We start from the raw sequence: 10659 nt of genomic DNA on the forward strand, positions 1-10659 counted from the left end.
AGCACAATATTTAATAAATACCTTGTCAATAAATAAATAAAAGACAATTCAATACTGCAGTGGGCGGAAAAACTACATTATTTTTGTTGTTAACTATAACTACTCTGTTGCAAAGGTCGTTAACTATAAAAACTTTTTTTTTAATGTAGTGACTACAAACTACTTTGGAATTTAGTAACTACTTCCACTTTAAGGAGACAAACTTACATTAAATGTAAAGAAATATTTATTGAAGTTTACATGAGCCACAGTTTGTTATTCCAAAACATTTGTTTCCGAATTTATTCATTTAACCTTCAATTTTATGTCTTTCCCGACTGAGAATATTTAACTTGAGAAAAACGAATTTATCAAATACTTGAAATTTTTAAATTGTTTAATGCTCTTTTATTTTCTCTCAGAAATTAAGTAGATCAAAAATACACTATNGTCCAAGAAAAAACACATTATAGCTGAGCTAAATGAAGAGTGCTATGTTTAATGAAGAAGCTATGTTTAATGTCAAAATCAAAATCTTGGCTGATTTCAATGTGCTGTTGGATGTTGTCCGCCATTGCTTCTGTGGTTAACGTCACGTTGTAATCCAACTGCAGTTGAGTTGGACGGCAATCGTAGTTCAAGATGAGAGTTCGATGACGTATACTATCAAACTCACAAATGGACCAATCAGAGGTTAGCGCTGATTTCCAGCTGACGGCGTCCTGTCCTAAGAAACCAGGCCTTAAGATACCTGATAGTGAAGTCATCGTAGGTAAATCGGGGTATTTGTTGATTCAAAAGCCAATTCAGGTTAAACACACATGCGTGAAGTTTATTTGCAGACATCCAATTAGATCTGATTTAAATCACATGGTTAACATAATCACTTTACTTTTTCTGGAGTTGCAAGTACCCAATTCTAAGAAAAAAAGATCTTCATTTTTTTTATCTTAGGGTTTATTAATTGGAAACTTACAACTTGAGAAGAAGTGAAATGAATTTACCTAACCATGTGATTTAAAACAGATTTAATTGGATGCTTTATAGGCGACGTCAGGCGTGCATGTAGAATCAGAGTGGCTTCTGAATCGACAAATGCTACGATTTACCGACGATGACGTCACTTGCAGGTATCCAATGGGATACCTGCAAGTGACGTAGTGTGGTTATCTCGATCCTGATTGGTTGTTGAAATGTGTCATTTGTTTACGTTAGTAACTGTTCTTTCCATTCTATTTCGAGTAAACCAAGCCTTTCAAGAATCAATTCTCTTAAATGATACATTCTATATTCTTACACAAAGATTTCAATTCTTTCACTATATATTTCTCACTTAACACAAGGACAGGCATGAAGCCTCGTATAACATAAACAAACTAATTATGCATCGAAGTAGCCAGGAGCGCAAAACAAAAATATATCGTGGTTACAATAAATACATAAACAAATAATAAATCTAAGTTAAGTAAAAGACGTAGAAAGAAGAGAAAGATTTATATTAAATTCAGGCAACATTCGTTTATAACACTAACCAAACTGTATTTACTTATTTACATTTTGAATTTTTCATTTTAATAAAAGAAGGGAAAACGGGTTTTTGAAAACAAGTTTATTGGTATATCTAAATTTCTTATGAAACCAGCTCATTTACATTGAAAAATAGAAACTTCATGCGAGTAATTTACTAATGGGGTTCTCAATGGCGCTGACATTATTAGATTTGTTAAAGAAGGTATAAGAATTGAGAAACGAATAAATTAAAACGATATTTATGCATTTTTAAAAATTCAAAACTGCCTGGCATTTTGACGAACAAACGAAGTCCTGCAGAAAAATTCGTATCTTGAATAAGTGAAACCTTTTTCGCTGTGAAATGCTTGCAGAACATTTGAAAATATTCTGCTTATGAGCCTATGCTCAACATCTTTTTTTTTTCTTTATAAACACCACGAGTTGAATTTGCAGAAATATAAATTATATAAGTTCAATAATTTTCATTTATGTTTGTTAGCTTCCTTTAAAAAAAAAACTAAAGTAAGGAGTGAATAAGTTTCAAAAAGAATATTGGAAACGATAAGCGCACATTTTAAATCAAAAATTTCACTATGATTGTTAAGAATTATATTTGGCAACATATGACCCATCTCCCTCCTTTTTTTTTGAACATTTAATTAATAATACTCGAGCGCGAGATTACAAAATAAATATCTCGCGAGGAAAAATAAATTTTCTACAATGGATAAGTAGTTAATATTTATAGTAAAAAGGCTGAAAAAATTACTAATAAGCACTTAAATTTGAATTTCGAAAAATAATATATAAATAAAATTTTCTTTAAAGTAATGATACAAAATGGTCCTATCAGCACATCTAATGTTGCGTTTCAGCTGGCTGTAAAACAACCAGCATTTTTTTTTTTTTTTTAAGTACGATTCTTTTTAATTCTAGAGCTAATAATAAAATTGTCAAATAATAATAATTTGTCAAATAATAATATAATTGTTCAAATAATAATATTTTGAACTCTTAGTTCATCATTTTTCAACACTCCTTCGTAATTTCGCGTTTCTAAGCCTTATAGATTTTGAACAGTAAGGCAAATTGCAATGTAAAGCAAAAAGGAAAAAAAAAAATTGCAAAGAAAGCACTCAAAATTGCAATAACTTTCGAATAAAAAAAATCTGTGTTAAGTTTATAAACAAATTTGGCCCTCTCAGCATGCCGAGTTTTAATTCTGCAGTTGCATTCCTGAGGCACGTATGGTATTTTTTCCAACAAGTTTAACAGTAATAATTCACTTTTCAACACACCTTAGTAATGTCAAGTTTCTAAGTCTTATAGTTTCAAAACAAAATATAAAATTTAATTGAACACCCAAAACAGCAGAGACCCTATTTTTTAATAGAGAGATAGTGATATAAAATTATTCAAACTATTAATTTTTTAGGATATTTGCAGTTTATAAAATATATACAACAATAGTTTAATTTAAATATACAAAATGCAAATTCAGTGTAAAATACTACTTTCATTTCATGAATTTAGATTTCAATTTTATAATGCAATTATTTCATAACTGTTGCCATCTGAAAGAAACAAATTCAGCCCTTTTCTTAGGTAATATTAGTGATTTGTGTACGGTAGAAGATCTTTGTAATACAAATGTGGAAACATGCAGTTTTGTGATAGATAAAATTTTGCGTTATACATTTTACAGATTGTTTAACTTACCTACTAAACATGACAATATGTATTTGAAATAGACCAATATTTAAATATTTTAAAATAGTTTTTGGATGCAAATTATTTTAAAACACGCGCTTAAATATTTAATATTTACAAGGTGGAAAACTGAAATTATCAAAAACATTAATAACAACAAAAAAAAAAGTACCAATTATGGTTTGCTTTAAAGATTTTAAGCTTTTAGAAATTTTTTATTTGTGCAGTTTGTGAACAGTTAATGATTCTTGCTCAGTTTCAGAAATTTCTTGAATATGATTTACATTGCTTACACCTGCACAGTTAATGAAGAATTTCAGTTTATAGAATTGTGTTATATAGATATTCTACTGATGTAAATTATTACAAAATAAGTGTTGCCAAATAATGTAATAAATATTAAACCATGGAAAGGAAAACAAAAAACCTTTTTAAAATGCTATAACTTTATTTTTTTCCAGAATAAATATACAGATGATAGAATCCTGATAACATACATGTAGCTCTAACATTTAATAATAACTTAACTATTTGCCTACAACAGAATTGTACTATTTACATCTGGATAGAAGACAATTTAAATGTGAACAATAATGGAGGTCAGTATCAGGATTCATGTCGCTTGTGAATAGGATGCGCTAAATAGGAAAACAATATTTATGTTATAAAATTTCATTAAGTAATTAATTTCAAAAAATACATCATATATTATATATATCATAAAATATCTTTAATAAGTATTATGGAAATATATGATTGAATAAGTTATAATTTAAGAACAATAATAAAAATGCATGCATGCATGCACACAGATTGCTTTTAATTACCACCCTCAATATACAATAAAATTTTGAACTATTATTTTGTATTGAAAATGAAGCCATTACGACATACTCTCTAGGTTTTGTGAGATCTTTAAGAGAAAAAAAAAGTTATCAATGACAGATGAATTAGTGGAGGTCATTTTACAATTTGAATTAAAAATCAAATTGGTTTATCAAGCAAAATTAGTAGACAAATCTAGTATCATTACATGGATAGTATAGGGCAAAATTAACACTTACATTGGGGCCAATATGGGCCACAAGATAACTAAATTTAATAAATGGTGATTAAAAAATCTTGAGCCAGTCACCACCCTATCATCACATTTATTTCATCGAAAATACACCACATGCATTTTGATATATTTTTATAAAATAAATATGGAATAGTTATGAAAATTTTATAAATGTTCAAAAATTAATTTTATTCCAAACTTTCTTCTTAAAAATTTTCTTCATTTAAGAAATGAACCATGTATTATTTTCTATATGTTGAGAAAAGCTTCAGAACGAACGTTCTATGTAGTTTTTTCAAAAGTGGCTACATGTTTTAAAAAGTTAACACTGTTAAAAATGCTATAATTGGCCACTGGCAGGTAGCAAAATTACTTGTTTTTGCCTTATATTCTGATTTAAAAAAAGGAAGATAAAAAGTGAACTAATATATGAGGATAATTATTTCCATTTTCTATATTGGCTGCTAATTTTTGCTCAATTTCAGCAAAACTTTTGACAGACTTTTGAACACGTGACTTTTTATTAGTTGTGGTAATTATGGATATATCAATTCATTAGCAGTAAACAAATCATGCAGATCATTATCACAGACAACGAGAGTATATTTTTATTTTCTTGCTTTAACTTTAATTTTAAAATAATGAGTTCTAATGTGTAAATTATGAAGACTTCAAATATATATATATAAATTATAATATATAAGTACAGTAAGTCAGAAGTACTTAATAATCATTGTAAAAGTACTTCTTTTCATTTATTTAAAAAAATCTAGCTTTGTTTTAAATATGCAAGCGAAACAAAAGTTACTTACTCATAGATAGAAAATATACTAAGCTCATAAAAAAGTTAAGAAAAAAAGACAAATCTAGTTTAATAAAGGAAAGAAAGCTAAACAAAAGCAATTATTTACCTATTTACAGAAAAAAAGAAAAACAAACAAAGGATAAAAGTGACATAACGAAGGATAAGTGTCAGCATAATGTTTAATATGTTTCTCATTTCAACTTAATTAAAAGAAATTACTATTACATTTTTAAAAAAAATATATATATTAAAATTTTAATAAATGAATGGAACAGTAACCAAGACAATAGTGTGTTTTTGTAAACATTTAAGTAATATAAATCATACCTTACCTTTAACAATTATAAATCAAACCTTGTAATTTATATTAATTAATTATTCTTAATATAAACATGCGCGGGATAAAAAAAAGTTTTCTTCTAACCTAAAACTAAAAGAGAAATCTTTTTACTCACACATTTAGATGATTTATTTAAAATAATGGCTGGAAAAACAATTTCTAAAATTATACAAACAGAACATAAATAAGGAATAATGTGAAACAAAATCAAGAGAATTGAACAAAAATAAAGCAAAACTAAGTCAGGAGTACAGAAATAAATAAAGCAAAACAAAATAATTCAAAACATATCATTTTTTTCAAAATTTAGACAGTAGTGAATCATTGTAAATAAAATACAATACATGTAACAAAGGTCATCGCTTTAAAACAAACAAGTCATATTTGCAATATTGATTAATAGTTCTGATTATATAATAATCTGAAATGACTGATTTGTTAACACAAGATAGTAGCATGAGATTTATTGTTCAAAATGGTAAAAGAAATAAGTAAATAAGCAGAACTAAGTGAACTAACAATAATAATAATAAAAAAATAACAATAAAAAAGATGGGGATATAGTAGCCCATAGCAATGTCTAGAATTAGAAAATAGGTGAAATAGTATAATTTAGTGAGGGGAAAAAATGCTATTTTTTGCATAGTGATATTATACAACAGAACAATAAAAAAAAATTTCTTAAATTAGAAAATGTGTCTAAAATGCTAAATATTTTTATTTACTAAATGAAATAACAAAACCTTTGTTTTTATAGTCTAAGTCTTACTTTTTTGTAGGAGTAACAAAGTAAGCTTTCAGGTAAATTGTTCACATACCAAATGAAATAGCCACACTAATTTTACTGTTGCTAATTATAGTTATGATTTTAATCTAATCTATGTCTTATCTATCATTTTTAGATATCTCTTAATAATAAAATATCATTAAACTCTACTAAAAATATTTTCATAAAATATATACAAGAATTAATTTTTATACTTTGCACTATCTATTATTTTAAAAACAATCCAAACAAATCCAGAACATGTTTTTATCTGCATACAAAACATAATTCAAAAAATATTAATAATCTAAAAGCACCACTACTTGCAGTTTAATCATTTTCACCTATAATTAGATTTTTCCTATTTTTAAAAAAAAAATTTAATAGGTAATTTTTAAGCTGTAATTTAAAATTATTTTTCAGCTAACAAGCTTTTTTTAACCTATTTCTTATACCTATATGTGAGAATAGAGTTAATTTTATTTTGACATCTACATTATGTAGAAGGTAAATTTTCATTTTTTTTTTTTTTTTTAACATTTCAAACCAGAAATTTGCGTTATAACATTAATTATAAAATGTACATTTAAAAAAAATGTGCATTTTTTAAGTATATATTGATTGATCATTTTGTGGCACCTGATGTCAAAAGTAATCTGACCGTGAAGTGAATCAATATAAAAAGTAATAACTAGTATTAAGCAATATGGCACTACATTGAAAAATTAGGTTACTAAAAAGTAATAAAGTCAAAACGTGAATAGCTTAGCAAACAACCTATTTTACTTATAAAAATTTACTTTTAGCTAATTTCTCATGGTGTTGCAATCAAAAATTATTTATAAAAGAAAATTTAAAATGCTATACACAAATCATATTTTGTGTATAACAGCACTTTATCTTTTCACTAAATACAACAATGTTCATATTTAGAAAGGCACTTTAGCATTACTAAATGAACATCAAAGAAAAAATCTTTGCAATTACTACAAACAGTTTCTAAAGAAAAAAAAATTAAAGATTGCTACAGAATTCAGAACCTTGTTTTGTCCTTGACGATTTGTATCACATTTTCAATAACATCAGACGTGTTTGCTGTGCCACCAAGATCTGGAGTATGAATCTAAACAAATTAAATGGATAAAAAGGTGAAAATTAAAATAAATGCATATATTTAAAAAAAAAACATATCATTGGTATACTGCCAAAAGTAGCCAAGTCAAATAGCAATACAAGCCAATATTAAACACCTACCAATATTAAATACCTACAATTGTACAGATTAAACTAGAAGATCTGATTACCAGCTATATAAATATATATACAGTACACTCTCGATTATCCATGCACGGATTATCCGGTTTGCGGATTATCCGTGCTCATTCCGGAGTCACACAAAAAATATAAATAGAAGCATTTTCAAGATTAAAAATATTTGATTCATGAAGTTATAACACTACCAAATTTTTGGAAGTAATATTCGTTATTGGATTGCAGTACATGGAATATCAGCAGCATGGTCAAAGGTAAAATCGTCTACGTTATCATGATCTTGGAGAAAGATCATACCGCTTGATGAACAATCCTCTTCAGATGTTCAAGAAAAATATGATAACTGTATTCTCGAACTAGCAAAAGAAATCGAAGGTTTCGAAATTCTTTATGAAGAAAATTTAGAAGATTGGTTTCAAAGTGATGCATGTAAGCCTGGCTTCCAGTATTTGACTGATGAAGACATCGTTATGTTGTTAAATCAAATAGTGATGATAGTAACTGATGCAGAAGATGTAGTAAATGAGGGAAATACAATTTCTCATTCTGCTGCTCTGTGGAAACTTTATTAGATTATATGGGAGGATTTGATTACAGTGACATTACTGCTGTTCGTAAAATATGTGTATATGGCGAAGACGCATTACACATTTTTTAATAAGGAAAATTCCTAGTTTGATGTTATGCATGCAAATGTCAGTAATTTTTATATTTTTTGTACTGATATTGAATTTTTCTTTAATAAAAGGAGTTTTCGGATTATCCGTGTTTTTCGATTGTCCGTGCGACCTGTCCCGGTGATTAACCCGGATAATCGGGAGTGCACTGTATATAGATATACTAGGGGCAAGCCCCCTGTTCGCTACAGCTCAACAACCCTGATGATTGCTTTGAAATAATTGCTGCTTCTTGACAGAAAACAATTTTTCTTTTTACAAAAGTTGAAATTATTCACTTAACATATATGTACTAAAAAGAATTATGTTTGCTTACGCTTGTGCTTCCACTTCTCACGTCCAAATATTGCTATCTATTAGTATTATGAATATTTAGATCTACTAGCGATCGAAGTAAATTTTCTAAGTAAACGTTTTTTAACATAAAACATTGAACATAACATAAAACATTAACATAACATAAAACATTTAACATAAACATTTTTCAACATAAAACATTATGTTGATCTAACAAATTTGGTGAGTTCCCAATCGTAATTTAATATCTTCGTTTACCAAACGGGCGGATATATTAAATACTTTTTTGCTTGCATCACATTGTGCAGGAAGCTGATCGTGAAGTTCTAAATCATATAACGAGTTTCTGTAATGGTAATTTATAACAATACATTAATCTTATTTACTCAAAAAATAATAATTGCAAAACAGTTAATAAAATTACAATTTTTAAATAACTTTATCTTATAATTTAGCGCAGAATTACGTTTATAATGGAAAACTGTGCTAGACCGTTATGCTTTTATGTTACAAATATATGCAATTTTAAATACTTAATAAAAAAGAGAGAAAGAGACCTTGGATCCAAAATTTACTATTCACTAAAATAATTAAATCTCAAAAAGCAGTTCTGTAAGTGATAAAGAGTGGCTTACATTAAAAAGAAACTATGTAAGATATTAAAATACTAAAGTTGTTGCATTGAACAGACATGAGATTGCTGGATGAAGAAATTATCTGAAATTTTTTTTCTTCAAAATATTTAAAAGCACAAAAATTTTTATGCACAAAAATAACATTTATAAACTTGAAAAAGAATATATATATTGGAAAATATTAATAGATTTCTCCATTTTCTCGCTTTGCAAATCAAAATATTAAAAAACTATGAAATCCACAGCAAAAACTGGAAAAAGATTGATAATAAAACCATGCATATTTATGACAAAATCACAAGAATCGAATTTGAAGGTTTAGCTTAGCGGAACTTACAGATAAAATTTAGTCAGAATTTAGATTATTCTGTGAATTAGCGGAAGAATCGCATGATCCATCAGATAACACAAAGGCAAAAGAGTGAGAAAAACAAGCATAGATCATGGAACAATTTGAAATTAACTAGCATGCAGTCACAGGAGCCTCAGCTCCTAATTTTAAAATTAAATATATCTACTTGAATTGAAAACACACTGATTATGCCCTAAAATCTAAAACTGAGGCAACTAAAATAAAAATATTTCTCATCAAACAAGATTCTTACGACCACATTTTAATTTTTCTCCAAGATTATCAACAAGATGTAATATTTCTAATTGCTTACTTTGTCGATATTCACAGTCTTATCAACAGCATCACCAATAATTTTAGCATACTTCTCCAGCCTGAAAAAGAACACATAAAATTATTAAGATGTTCAAAATTAAAATAACATGCACATATTTGATAATGTATTTGACTTAAACTAACACGCACAAAATTAAAAAAACTATTGTTTTTTGTGTAATTTTGTCACTACTTTTGACAATGCAAAAATAGTAGCTAGTTTTTAAAAATCTCTAAAAAAACCTTTGCAAAATGTTAAAAACACAAAACAATTTATTTTTATTCAGATGATTGTAGAAATAGAATTTTTTTTCAAATTTGACTTCTGAAAATAAAATATTTTCAGCTATATATATAGAAGTATATATAGATTCAAGCTAAAAACAAATACATGAATGAATATGATTTTTTCACAATTTGAAAGCTAGGAAATGTGTACAGTGTACATAACATATGTATGTAGATTAGTATACAGTATAGTACATAATAGACAAAACTATGAATAATATACAAATTAAGTATCATGTGAAAATACTATATATAGTATTTTCACATGATACTTAATTTGTAATTCATTCCACTGAACCAAAATTTTGGTTCTACAGCTCCTCTGAGCATAGTTAGATAACAAAATAACTTTTACAAAATTCTGAACTCAAATCAACTTTTGAATGCGGTATAAGGAGAATCATATGTCTCTTTTAAAATACAAAAGCCAGCATCACATTCCCCCAGAGGGAAGGTTAAATGGGAATTAACTTTAACAATTTGAAATAATTTTTAAACATATTGAACCTATAACTCCCAACTAACTAAATTTAAAAAGAAACCTTATTGCCTTCTAAAACACATTTTATTAGATTTTATAATATATATATATATATATATATATATATAAAGTGAGCACAAATGTTTTAAGAAAATGCATTAATAGATCTA

At 27.0% G+C, this 10659-nt stretch overlaps 1 protein-coding gene and 1 long non-coding RNA gene across 3 annotated transcripts in view; both read right to left on the reverse strand.

Moving 5' to 3' along the window:
* Positions 1-3629: 3629 nt before the first annotated feature.
* The window catches only part of LOC107440878 (isocitrate dehydrogenase [NAD] subunit gamma, mitochondrial), a 26431-nt gene continuing 19401 nt past the window's right edge, over positions 3630-10659 (reverse strand). Inside the window, exons 13-14 of one of the 2 annotated variants that reach the window (XM_071177369.1) lie at positions 5399-5496; positions 3630-3839 (exon numbers count right to left, since the gene is read on the reverse strand). In XM_071177369.1, coding sequence (XP_071033470.1) covers positions 5448-5496 — 49 coding nt within the window. In that variant the 3' untranslated portion in view covers positions 3630-3839; positions 5399-5447. The remainder of the gene's footprint in view (positions 3840-5398; positions 5497-10659) is intronic. The other variant, XM_071177370.1, reaches the window with a different exon arrangement.
* Positions 6683-9795, reverse strand: LOC139424972 (uncharacterized). Its single transcript, XR_011636118.1, has 2 exons — positions 9719-9795; positions 6683-7295 (listed from the first exon to the last, which is right to left on the reverse strand). It is a non-coding gene; the product is annotated as an uncharacterized lncRNA (long non-coding RNA).

This window comes from Parasteatoda tepidariorum, chromosome 2 (genome assembly GCF_043381705.1).
Source record: "Parasteatoda tepidariorum isolate YZ-2023 chromosome 2, CAS_Ptep_4.0, whole genome shotgun sequence".
Classification (NCBI taxonomy): domain Eukaryota; kingdom Metazoa; phylum Arthropoda; class Arachnida; order Araneae; family Theridiidae; genus Parasteatoda; species Parasteatoda tepidariorum.